This window comes from Oculina patagonica, chromosome 4, assembly GCF_052425735.1.
Source record: "Oculina patagonica isolate OP01 chromosome 4, crgOcupat, whole genome shotgun sequence".
NCBI classification, from domain to species: domain Eukaryota; kingdom Metazoa; phylum Cnidaria; class Anthozoa; order Scleractinia; family Oculinidae; genus Oculina; species Oculina patagonica.
This window is the reverse complement of record NC_135761.1, coordinates 15020455-15034530: the sequence shown is the minus strand read 5'-3', so window position 1 is coordinate 15034530 and position 14076 is coordinate 15020455. Positions and strand designations below refer to the sequence as shown.

Below are 14076 nucleotides of genomic sequence, written 5' to 3'. Positions count from 1 at the left end.
AGTATCCTAAGAGATAATTCCGTGATTCGATAGATATTCCGTACTACAGAGATAGACCAATGTTCACACTAGACTCCTTTCCGTTCTCTTCGATTCCTTCCTTGAGCACGTTTTTTAACTGTCAATCACGAGACTCGACTCAGACCTCGCAGGTCAAAATCGGCCCTAGTCCCTAGCTTATTTACAACACACTCCCCCCCTGATTGACGGAGTCAATCATAAGGCGAGACAAACTTTAAATATGACTCTTAAATTCAGTTCAGTGTTCAAATTGGTTCAGACAGTTCATGCAACAGTAACTGTTGGGATGTCTTCATCCCTGACCATCTGAATGTTCCATCCGCTGTTTGGCTGTACAGCTTCCGCATTAGCTGTGACTTCGTCAAGTTCATTAACTTCAAGAGGGTAGAGCTTCTGAATCGGACGTTTCAGAAGAGTCTTGTTGAGAGAATTGTCCACTGTCACCACTTCTGCTGCGCGCGCGACGTTGTCTCGTCCCCGCAATAGTTTCTCTACTTTCCCCAGTCTCCACTGCTGTCTAGGTTTCTTGTCTGCATAGATGTGAACAATATCTCCTACTTGAATGGCTCTTCTCGGCTCTCCTCCCTTAAGTTTCTGGTACTCACGGATCCCAGTCAGATATTCTTCCTTCCATCGGTTTCTGAAGTGGTCGAGGAGATTGTTCAAATATCTTTCTCGCCTGGCCAACGTGTTCATAGGTGCAGTGACAACAGGGGACTGGTCTAACAGTCGACGGCCAATCACAAGATGAGAAGGAGTGAGAGGACCTTCTGATAACTCATCGTAGACATAGGTTAAGGGCCTGGAATTTAAAACTCCTTCAGTTTCAATCAAGACTGTTTCCAGTTCTTCATAACTCAACTTTGCGTTTCCAAGCACTTTCTTGAGACACCGCTTTACTAGTTTGACGCAGATTTCAAAGAAACCTCCCCACCAACTGGCTGTGGGCACATTGAATTTCCAGTCAATGTTCAGATTAAGAACAAACTTCTTCACTTTTCCATCCTTGAAGGTTTTCCCATTGTCTGAAATGAACAAGTTCGGTAATCCTCTTCTAAAGAAGAATCGCTTAAGCACTCTTAAGAACGAGGAAGCGGTGAGGTCTGGAACAAGTTCAACGTGAATAGCTCTTGTACTGGCACACGTGAAAAGAGCAATGTAACATTTGAACATCTCTCCTTTGGACTCGTAGATATTCTTTACATACAGGGGACCAGCAAAGTCCACTCCAACTTTGGAAAATGCCAGATCATCTGAAACTCGAAATGAAGGTAGAGGTGGAGCGGGTGGAGTACTGTAGGCTCTTCCTAGGATCTTCTTGCATGTGACACACTTCGAGAGTACATCCTTGACCGCTTGACGACCTTTGATAATCCAGAATTGGGCTCGGATTTCAGTAAGAGTTTCTCTAACACCATTGTGTTTCACGTTCCCATGAGCTTGCATTATCACCAACTTTGTGAAGTGCTGTTTCCTTGGTAACAGGATAGGAAATTTAGCTGAATACGGTAATGAAGAATTCTGGATCCTTCCCTTGCACCGTAGAACTCCTTGTTCATCCTTGAAGACTGCTAATTGTTCCCATGTAGAACTAGACTTCTCCCTTTCTTCAAGTTTAGTTTGGACCTCTTTGTACCAGAGATGCTTAGCTGCATTCATGTCCTCCATGCTGATATCATGTGTTTCTGTCTTCTTTCTGAGCCTTTGGAGGAATTTCAGCACAAGAGCGGTCACTCTGAGAAGTTTGCTGAGACTGCTAAATCTTTCTGGTTGAATAACTTCTGAGATGCTCTGAGAACTTTGCACTGATACTGTCATAACTCTTGAGATTTCAGATGAACTTTCTTTCTTTAATTCACTTAGAGCTTCTTCTGGGACTGCTGTTCCACTTGCTGGACAGTTGGGTAAGCTTGGCCAGTCAAACTCTTCCTCCTTTAGAAATGGTGCTCCCTTCCACCAAAGTTCGCTGGATGCGATGATGGAACTCTTAGCTCCTCGTGAAGCTATGTCAGCTGGATTAAGCTCAGATGGGCAGTATCTCCAATGTTCCTTCTTCCAAAGACTTCGGATCTTCTGAACACGATTTTGCACAAACTGCTTAAACTGCTTAGACTCTCCATTGATCCACCACCACACAATTTGAGAGTCTGTCCAATTAAACACTGCATCTACCTTCACAATGTGGACCAGTGCCTCATACACAACTGTCATCAGATTTGCTAACGTTAACGCAGCCATCAACTCCAGTCGAGAAATTGTTTCTCCATTTAAGGGGCCAACTCGGGTCTTCGATGCTAGCAGATGTGAAGAGCAGACATTAGAGGTTGTCACTTTGATGTAAACATTTGCTCCAAATGCATATTTGCTGGCATCTGCAAATCCATGGAGTTGGATAGATTTAATGTCTCCCACTTCTACTTCATCCAGAATACAACGGGGAACTGCAATACTCGAGACTCTCTCCATGTCTTCAAATAATTCCTTCCAACGTGATGTGAGATCTTCTGACAGGGTTTCGTCCCAATCAATCTTTAACCCGCAAATCTCTTGAAACATGCACTTCAGTGGCAAAATAACTGGTGACAACAGGCCTAGTGGGTCATAGAATTGAGCAGTAGTGCTCAACAGTTTCCGTTTTGTTAGAGTTCCTTCCAAGGCTTGTCCAGAAAAGGCAGTAAGATCAAACTTGAGGTTGTCTTCTATTCGATCCCACGGAACACCCATCACCTTGATCAGGGTTTCTTCATTCACAGTATTGTTTGAAGAACCATCTTCAACCACATTAGACTTTGATGCAAGAGTTACTTCAGAAAATGGTTTAGGCGTTGCTGATATTGCTGCTTCCTCTTTCTTGATCAGCTCCGTTAACTCTTGACTGTTTGATGCCCACTTCCTCATGTTAAAGCCTCCTTCTCCGAAGCGCAACTTCAATTTCCGGTAAAGTTCAAAGCTGTCCTTTACCGTGTCCTTCCCAGACGCAAAATCATCAACATACAAGGCTCTGACAACAGTGTCTACAAAACTTGGATCAATGTTCTCATACTTTGATAAGTGATTCCTTAGTGTCACATTCAGAATGAATGGAGAGCATACAAGGCCGAACACAAGCCGTGTGAATCTCAGTGTGATCACTTCCGGATTTGAAGAGTTGATGTCATCTATCCACAAGAACCTCAACAAATCTCTCTCCTCAGGAATAATTTCAATGTTCAGGAAAGCCTTCTCCAAATCTCCGATCAGAGCTACTTTGTGTAAACGGAATCTCACCAAGATATCAAAAATCAATGGAGTTAAGGCAGGGCCTGGCAGGAGACAATCATTCAAACTTGTTTCGGTTCGAGACTTTGCACTAGCATCATAGACTACTCGCAGTTTGGTTGTGGTTCTATCCTCTTTCACCACTTCTTTGTGAGGAATGTAATGAACAGTTCCAGGAAGGCATTGTTCTTCATGTCTCTTGTCAATCATTTCAACTACACCTGAGCTCAATTGTTCCTTGATTACAGTGTCATACTGCTGTAAGATGTCTGGCTTAGCTTTCAATCTCTTCAAGGAAGATGCGATACAGTTTTGTGCCAACAAGTAGTTATCGGGAATAACAGGATGTTCTTCCTTAAATGGGAGAGACACTTCATAACGGACCCCGTTAAACTTCACCTTGGTCAGATAATCTCCAAGAAATTCTTCTTCTTCTTTAACTCCAAGAGTGTCATAGTCCCAGAACTTGCTCAGTTCATTTTTGAGGGAATCATTCTTTGAGACAAAATCTTCCTCGACCACCTACACTCCGTCTTCATTACATGTGACATGTTAACACTTGAGGGACTTTGGCATGAATTTGCGACATTTACAGAACCACTCAACACATACCCCAATCTTGTGCGAATTGCAACAGGGTCATGAATCTCCCCCCGTACCACATGGTTTTGAACGACTGACCAGTAATAATCTGCTCCAATTAATATGTCCACTTCAAGTTCCTCATCCCCTTGTGAATAATCAGCTAGAGGTAAACCTTGCAGATGTGGGTAACACTGCTGTGCAACTTCAATCGTTTGGTTTGCAATAGGGCCACAAATCAAATCAACTTCATAGGCATTAACAAACACTGTCAAATTGTCTTGACATTCCAATGCAAACTGAACAACGTCACATTTCTTCAATGATGCTTCACTATTTCCAAACGTTTTAATTAGGACTGTTTCAGTTGCAATCGGCGATAGGCCTAATTTGCTCCTTAATCGCGTGTTTATGTAAGACTTATGAGAACAAGAATCGAGCAGGATTCTCACATCAGGAACTTTCTCCATTAGGATTTCTGACAATCGCTCTAGCCGTTTGCAACAAAACACAGTTGTTCTTAACATCTTGAGTGAAATACAAATTTGTACTCACAGTTTGTTCCTGATTGTTGCCTCTCGCTTGTCCGGCTGGAGAAGGTTGACCTGGATATTCTTGGACGTTGCACAATGCTAAATGATGTTTCCCGCCACAACGGTAACATCGAGCCTGACAATCACGACTCAAATGACCACTCCTCAGACAACCAAAACATTTCCCTTTTCGACGGAGAATTTTCTTTCTTGCTTCGGGGTCGGTTACAACAGCACATCTGGTTGAAGGATGTGGTCCATTACAGAAAGTACACCACGTATCCTTGTTTAGCGGCGGTCCTTCGTTGCTTGAAAATAGAGTTGACGATGTGGGGGGTCTTCTGTTTTGACCAGGACGAAATCCAAGTCCAAACCCATGTTTTTCCTTTGACCTTTCTTGCTCGGTCACCGGTCCCAAAGCACACCTCTCGCGAATTCGTAATTCTTCTGTGAACGACTTCATGATAGTATCAAGGTCCCATTCATCGGATGCCTCTCGACTCAGGATAAGACGTAATTCTTGTGGAATCTTTCCCATAATTACAGGCGTCAAGAATGTTCCATATGTTTCGGTTGGAACGCCGATTCCTTGAAGGCTTCTAACTGCTGCCTCTGTTCTGTCCAAAAGTTGCCGCAATTGCTTTAGATCGTTTCCATCGTTTACCCTTGAAAGTTGCATCAACAATTCGATATGCTTCGAAATGATGACTTGTTTGCTTCCGAAGCGCTTGTTCAACAACTCAACCGCATGGCTGTAATTCGAGCTTGTCAGCGTTAATCCAGAAATTGTTTGAGCTGCGGGACCTTCTAGGAGTGATTTCAGATACTGAAACTTGTCCACATCATTCAAGCTGGTGTTTTTGTCAATGGCCGATTCAAACGATTCCCAGAAGGGATGCCAATAGATAGGATTGCCGGAAAATTTCTTCAACTCGAGTTTAGGCAGCTTTGCATGAGTCGCAATGTTTGTTGACCCGCTTGAATGTGTCCCTGACGTTTGAAGGCTTGAATTATTAGACGATTGCGAATCCAAAATCGCTCCTTGCCCTTCCTGACTTTTTCCCTCGTTTGTTTTCGCATCAATAGCTGTTTCTAGGTCGACTATACAGGCTTGAATTGCACTTTGGAAGTCACAACTTTCACTCACGGTTTCTTCGATCTTCGAGTCGTCTACCAAATCGACAATTTCGTTATCCAATGTCTTTAGCTCCGACAATTTATCCTGTAACGTACAACGCAGGGATTTGAGCTTCTTCAGAGCATTAGGCTCTTCCGGCTTGTCTATTTGATCTTTTGCTTCGTGAATGGTTTTCCTGACGAACACGCGGTGACTTTCACGAACCTTTTCCTTCTTCTTCAATTTCTTCTTCAGTTCCGACATTGTTCGAAGCTTGTTTTCACAGTTCCTTTCCTGTCCCGGTTCTTCTCCCGGGTCTCGGCACCAGAATGTTGTATCGATCCATACTCTTTATTTCGACTCCTTGATAGATTCCGAGAAATGACAATAGTATCCTAAGAGATAATTCCGTGATTCGATAGATATTCCGTACTACAGAGATAGACCAATGTTCACACTAGACTCCTTTCCGTTCTCTTCGATTCCTTCCTTGAGCACGTTTTTTAACAGTCATTGTCAGAGAAAACCAGGCAATGCCAAAAGATGGGGGTCAGCAGATTGAACTAATATTTTCAGCATTTGAAACCTATCAGATATGATTACGATTGGTGGCATTTAAATGATTTTCTGCCTTTTCAAACCTGAGACTGAACACCCCCCTAGTTTTTGGCACAGAAAGTGCAAAAATTCGTCATAAAAAAGGACAAATTCTGGGTACTGGAAACAGATCTTTCTTTTGCATTTCGTGCACAAATATTTTTCTCAAGGTAAATTAACTGGTTGTTGATGTTTTGCGTGTTTCGAAACAACTTTTCAGTTTAACTGTAATTTTTACCATTTTTTTTAAACTAGGTAGGTAGCTTGTGCCTTGCCACAGAGCAAATTTCGGGGATTTTCAAATTTAATTTTTTCAAAAGTGCGGTGGTTTATTTTTTATTAAAAGCCATTTTATAACAGTCCATACCCTTCTTAATCAAAAACAAGAATTTATTGATTGGCACAAAGAATTCTTTTTCCACGAATTTTGTTCAAAAATGCCTCTGATCGCTCTTATGGCTATTTTCCCGCCAAAATTAAATCACACTAAAATATCACATAAACTCGATAAAATTACATTTTGAAATGAAATAATTGTATTTTAATTCATTTGAATGGAATGGAAACGTCAGCAGATGTGTTAATAATTGATTTCGAATTAACTAAGTAATAGACACCACAGGCAGTGAATGAATTCATTGTGTATTTCCCGCAAGAATGTAGTCGTATTACGTAAGTATTGCCTGGATTTTCATAGTATATCCAGATTAGTTTGGTATGTCTTTAAAGCGATAACATAAACCTAATATATAAGGCGGTCTTAGTAGTAATGATCCAAGGTACTAAAATAAGAAACCACGCGAAGTTATTTCTCCCGTTCGACACGGAACTTTTGTCAGTTTCGATTCATGTTATCACGTTTCATTCGGGACAAGCACTCGTATGAATTGTTCGTTAACTTCTCAAGAATCACCTTGTAGTCTTCTCGCATATTGTACAACTATTCTACCGTTAGATGCTTGTAAACAAGGCGTTACAGCTCACTTACTAGGTCTTGCTGTGAGTGGCAAGCGAGGATGGCGATCTCGAAGTTCAGCAATCACTGAGATGCAGCTCACTTCATTCAGATAAGGTCACTGACTTATCCGTAGATAGAGTGGCAGGTATGAGCATCTGCCCAGAACACTAAAAGAGAAGTAACAGCCGACTGCATGCGACTGGCGATCTTGAAAAAATACCTGTTGTTATCACTGCACAAAGATCAAGGCAAACAGATTAATGAATGACCCACGCCGTGTTTGCATGACCTTTGTAATGTATGCAATACTGTCACGCTGGTTGTAATTTGAGCTCCTCTCTTTTCAAGTTCATCTCGAATTCTTTTCATTCCAAAAGAGATAGAAACACGCACACAAGACCCAAGTAAACATAGGTAGAAGTTCAGATCAGCTGTGTAATTTTTTCTAGAATCTTTAGTGATAGGAAGCGTATTTTTTTTATTTCTAATTTTGATATAACGCAAGTGTAATCGTGACGTCCCCGAAGTAAGTAGTAACTCCAATTTAACCAATAAAAACAGAAAACATCTCTGTTTTGATCATTGGAGAAAATTCAAATATGACCCCAATCGTGTGTGAATTTGCATAAATGCCCAATGTTTATCAATTAATATGGGTATCGTTTACCGATATAAAACGATAAACAAAATGTTCGTTTCAGATCCGGGGGTGGGGGGGGGGGGTAGTCCCCATAATGGCCTATACGGGGAGGCTCCGCCCGAAAGGGGTACCTTTTTAGTCTTCAGTTTTAAAAAAGGGTAGGGATTTCACAAGTTTTGGTATACGAAAGGGTATGGGAATCTGTCATTCCCCTTTTTTTTTTTAAAAGGGCCTTTAATTAAAGTATTTCGAACAGATGCAATTTATGGCTGTATAATTTCAATTTTTAAAGCGCTACATGAAAATGACAAGAAAACGTCATGTTCTAATTGTATACCATGTCTTTCAGGTATATGAGATGGGTACCTTTTTTTCAGCAAAAGGTGGATACTAAAGGGGTACAATTTCTGTCAAAATGGTATATAAAAGGGTGATGGGTAAGAGTTCGGGGCGGAGCCTCCCCGTACAAAACTTTTTTGAGTACCCCCCCCCCCCGGTTCAGATCACGAGGATTAATGTCCAGTATGTGTCTGTGTTGTTTGTTATAACTGAATCGTTTGGTCAAATCACAATTTGTACCCAAGAGATAGTCAAGGACGTCAAGCGAATCCTTGAAATTTGTTGTAAAGCGGGCCTGCAGACAGACCCCCCCCCCCCCCTCCCCTATCTAGTGCATTTAGTGGGTTTCTTATCTGGTTATGTTTATTTCGGCTTTGAAGACTCATCTAAAAAAGTAAAAAAATGTCAAAATTCTCGTTTTTCAAATGAGCGCGCGGAAGAAAACTTAGTGTTGAACAATGAAAGACATAAAAGCGATAGAGTGATCTCGAAGTTCAGCAATCACTGAGATGCAGCTCACTTCATTCAGATAAGGTCACTGACTTATCCGTAGATAGAGTGGCAGGTATGAGCATCTGTCCAGAACACTAAAAGAGAAGTAACAGCCGACTGCATGCGACTGGCGATCTTGAAAAAATACCTGTTGTTATCACTGCACAAAGATCAAGGCAAACAGATTAATGAATGACCCACGCCGTGTTTGCATGACCTTTGTAATGTATGCAATACTGTCACGCTGGTTGTAATTTGAGCTCCTCTCTTTTCAAGTTCATCTCGAATTCTTTTCATTCCAAAAGAGATAGAAACACGCATACAAGACCCAAGTAAACATAGGTAGAAGTTCAGATCAGCTGTGTAATATTTTCTAGAATCTTTAGTGATAGGAAATGTATTTTTTTCGTTTCTAATTTTGATATAACGCAAGTGTAATCGTGACGTCCCCGAAGTGAGCAGTAACTCCTCCAATTTAACCAATAAAAACAGAAAACATCTCTGTTTTGATCATTGGAGAAAACTTAAATATGACCCCAATCGTGTGTGAATTTGCATAGATGCACAATGTTTTTGGAAAAATAGGTTATCTGAGACAGCATTTTGTGCGTTTTGAAGACAGTTTGTTAGGAAAAAGGCAGCTAAAAGTGAAGGTAACAACGACAATAGTTCTGTTACATTTTTAAATTCAAATCATATTTTTCGATACAGAACCTTGAAACGTAATTTACAATTTATTTAGCTAACAATGACAGCATTACATAGAAGGATAGACTTGATTTCCGCCGCCTTCTCTAGTCCGGTCTTTGTTCTTCGATCTCCTTTTCGGGGCCGAATTCGGGGGGGGGTGGGGGGGGAGGAGTACCGGCTCATTTTCCCGAAAAGCGGCTGCAGATCGAGCCTAAGAGAAGGAAGACAGGAAAAAGATAGGTTTCTTCATTTCAGTGTCCTGCTCTTTTATTTTCCATCCGGGTATTTTTTTTTTCGGATGGACACTAATTAAACAATAGACTATTTCTGTCAAAGACCTATCGGCTTATAGTTGCCCCCGGAAATTAATTGATGTTAAATGAAATAAATATTAGCCAGAGAAGCGAAGCTTTCAGGACTAATATGCTAGCGAGGAGCTTAATAACGTCAAATTTCCGAGAAGCAACTATCAGACCAATAGTTCAGAAACAAATCACTCTATCGCTTTTATGTCTTTCATTGTTCAACACTAAGTTTTCTTCCGCGCGCTCATTTGAAAAACGAGAATTTTGACATTTTTTTACTTTTTTAGATGAGTCTTCAAAGCCGAAATAAACATAACCAGATAAGAAACCCAAGGATTCGCTTGACGTCCTTGACTATCTCTTGGGTACAAATTGTGATTTGACCAAACGATTCAGTTATAACAAACAACACAGACACATACTGGACATTAATCCTCGTGATCTGAACCGGGGGGGGGGGGTACTCAAAAAAGTTTTGTACGGGGAGGCTCCGCCCCGAACTCTTACCCATCACCCTTTTATATACCATTTTGACAGAAATTGTACCCCTTTAGTATCCACCTTTTGCTGAAAAAAAGGTACCCATCTCATATACCTGAAAGACATGGTATACAATTAGAACATGACGTTTTCTTGTCATTTTCATGTAGCGCTTTAAAAATTGAAATTATACAGCCATAAATTGCATCTGTTCGAAATACTTTAATTAAAGGCCCTTTTAAAAAAAAGGGGAATGACAGATTCCCATACCCTTTCGTATACCAAAACTTGTGAAATCCCTACCCTTTTTTAAAACTGAAGACTAAAAAGGTACCCCTTTCGGGCGGAGCCTCCCCGTATAGGCCATTATGGGGACTACCCCCCCCCCGGATCTGAAACGAACATTTTGTTTATCGTTTTATATCGGTAAACGATACCCATATTAATTGATAAACATTGGGCATTTATGCAAATTCACACACGATTGGGGTCATATTTAAGTTTTCTCCAATGATCAAAACAGAGATGTTTTCTGTTTTTATTGGTTAAATTGGAGTTACTACTTACTTCGGGGACGTCACGATTACACTTGCGTTATATCAAAATTAGAAATAAAAAAAAATACGCTTCCTATCACTAAAGATTCTAGAAAAAATTACACAGCTGATCTGAACTTCTACCTATGTTTACTTGGGTCTTGTGTGCGTGTTTCTATCTCTTTTGGAATGAAAAGAATTCGAGATGAACTTGAAAAGAGAGGAGCTCAAATTACAACCAGCGTGACAGTATTGCATACATTACAAAGGTCATGCAAACACGGCGTGGGTCATTCATTAATCTGTTTGCCTTGATCTTTGTGCAGTGATAACAACAGGTATTTTTTCAAGATCGCCAGTCGCATGCAGTCGGCTGTTACTTCTCTTTTAGTGTTCTGGACAGATGCTCATACCTGCCACTCTATCTACGGATAAGTCAGTGACCTTATCTGAATGAAGTGAGCTGCATCTCAGTGATTGCTGAACTTCGAGATCGCCATCCTCGCTTGCCACTCACAGCAAGACCTAGTAAGTGAGCTGTAACGCCTTGTTTACAAGCATCTAACGGTAGAATAATTGTACAATATGCGAGAAGACTACAAGGTGATTCTTGAGAAGTTAACGAACAATTCATACGAGTGCTTGTCCCGAATGAAACGTGATAACATGAATCGAAACTGACAAAAGTTCCGTGTCGAACGGGAGAAATAACTTCGCGTGGTTTCTTATTTTAGTACCTTGGATCATTACTACTAAGACCGCCTTATATATTAGGTTTATGTTATCGCTTTAAAGACATACCAAACTAATCTGGATATACTATGAAAATCCAGGCAATACTTACGTAATACGACTACATTCTTGCGGGAAATACACAATGAATTCATTCACTGCCTGTGGTGTCTATTACTTAGTTAATTCGAAATCAATTATTAACACATCTGCTGACGTTTCCATTCCATTCAAATGAATTAAAATACAATTATTTCATTTCAAAATGTAATTTTATCGAGTTTATGTGATATTTTAGTGTGATTTAATTTTGGCGGGAAAATAGCCATAAGAGCGATCAGAGGCATTTTTGAACAAAATTCGTGGAAAAAGAATTCTTTGTGCCAATCAATAAATTCTTGTTTTTGATTAAGAAGGGTATGAACTGTTATAAAATGGCTTTTTATAAAAAATAAACCACCGCACTTTTGAAAAAATTAAATTTGAAAATCCCCGAAATTTGCTCTGTGGCAAGGCACAAGCTACCTACCTAGTTTAAAAAAAATGGTAAAAATTACAGTTAAACTGAAAAGTTGTTTCGAAACACGCAAAACATCAACAACCAGTTAATTTACCTTGAGAAAAATATTTGTGCACGAAATGCAAAAGGAAGATATGTTTCCTTTACCTAGAATGTGGCCGTTTTATGAGGATTTTTGGCACTTTATGTGCCAAAAACTGGGGGGGTGGTCAATCTTAGGTTTGAAAAGGCTGAAAATCATTTAAATGCCACCAATCGTAATCATATCTGATAGGTTTCAAATGCTGAAAATATTAGGTAAATCGGCTGACCCCCATCTTTTGGCATTGCCTGGTTTTCTCTGACAATGACAGTTAACTGTCAATCACGAGACTCGACTCAGACCTCGCAGGTCAAAATCGGCCCTAGTCCCTAGCTTATTTACAACATGTACAAAGCCACCAAGAAAACTTGAGTGGACTACGGCAACAGCCTAGATAAGCCAGTAAAAACCGTCGATGGCAGGACAATCAAAGGAGGTGTGTGTGTGTGTGTGTGTGTGGGGGGGGGGGGTGTAACAGCTGCATATTACTTTTTGCGGTTACGTAGAGGAGGCTGCCATGACACAGTACATTGGATTTGATTCGCACCAGAGCTTCACAATAGTCAGGTGCCTTAAGGGTAAAATATTTACAGACTGGAAGAAAGCACCAAATTTGGCACACATGATCTTTTTCCCATACCAAACAAATTCAGAAGGGGTGCCACGTGATCCGGTTATCCGGGGGGGGGGGGGGAATGACAGGCATTTCAATTTCTGGGTAGCTCTGTTAGCATGAAATCGAGGCTGGAAAGTCAAAATGACTCATATATGTGTTTCTTATTGGCAACTTGAGTAAAACCAAATAACATAACATCAATTATTAGCTAATCTCGTCGGTTTGCAAAGTTCAAGGATGTTTACAATAAAGTCAAGTGGCAATCCCATGAGTCTTTGCATGAACATGAGACTGACAAATCAAACGTACCCCTTCATGCTTCTTATGGGCAAATTGCGTCAAAACGAATCAGAACATCATGATCACTTATTAGATAGTATGGGTATTTTGAAAAGTACTTAAGGTGTTTGCTATAACTAATTTCATGTGACAGTCCCACAAGTCTTTGCTTTCTTGCACATGACGTGTACCATCTACAGAGCATGTGGGATTCACAATTTGGGCTTTCAATAAATAAAACAATTTCCCTCAGCGTTTCCCCACACATTCCAAAAACACGCTGCAAGCATTTGTATGTATTGATATAGTAGACTATGAAGTCGTCAACGTAGAAAAGGGGCTAACGGGTCTTACCGTTGCACAATTCTAAAGGGTCCTCGATACCCTGATCATCTTAACACATTGACACTCAAAACGCCCTTAGCTGCCCTGGACTTGTGTGCGCCTTTAATTTGTTCTACTTCTAACTTTATCAAAAGCCAAAAGGCATCAAAACCCTAAAAGGCACAGCAGATATATTGGGTTAATTCAGCTTGAAATCCGTACAAAACGCTTGGAAATTTGAGAGAAAAACTCCCCCTTGCAGTCTGGGCTATTTCGTGGTACGGATTTCTCGTCTCGTTGACGTTTTCTCGGAAATTCTTGAAGTGAAATGAAAGCCAAGGCACAACTGTGGCATAAAACGTTCGGAAAGAGGAGAAAGAATAAGCGGAGAAAAATGAGACAAAAAGTCGAGAAAGAGATAGTCACTTTTGCATTTTTGCGCATACCCGAGCTAAAATGCAATAAAACGCGTTGCTTCTGGTAATCGAGGATTGTTTTTGTGTTGCATATAAGTTTCGAGCAGCTTGAATCTATTTAGTTCACAACTGAGAAAATGTCAAAAATGTCTTAAAAACGCGCTTTTTTCGAAAACCAACCAACTATAGGTGGTAATACATGTAATACTGCAAAGTAGGTTTCAAACAAAGACTTCTTCGAAGATGGAGTCTCATTGTGTGTTGAGAGATCTGATTCTATTTCATCAAGGAAAAAACATCTCGCAAACAGACAATTTACTAAAGGCCTCTCTTCAAGATTTGTGCTCTTTAAATGCATTGATAGGGATGGCATGGTGTAGCTGCTACTGTATCCATATCAGATGAAATTAAAACTTTAGGCTTTAAGTGGATTTGTTTCACATAATTTGAACATTAGCGGCCGGTTCAACGCAGCACAAGTAGATTCATTCTACAACTGATTCGAGAAACGTCAGACTAGAAATTGGTAAGAGCTCAATATAAGAGCTCTGACGTGCAT

The 14076-nt window shown here is 40.4% G+C and overlaps 1 protein-coding gene across 1 annotated transcript; it reads right to left on the bottom strand.

Moving 5' to 3' along the window:
* Positions 1 to 285: 285 nt before the first annotated feature.
* On the bottom strand, positions 286 to 5775 carry LOC144648173 (uncharacterized). The gene is made up of 3 exons (XM_078507803.1): positions 4417 to 5775; positions 3939 to 4280; positions 286 to 3801 (listed from the first exon to the last, which is right to left on the bottom strand). Exons 1-3 carry the CDS (start codon positions 5773 to 5775, stop codon positions 286 to 288), a joined length of 5217 nt encoding a protein of 1738 aa, XP_078363929.1.
* Between the last annotated feature and the right edge of the window lie 8301 nt (positions 5776 to 14076).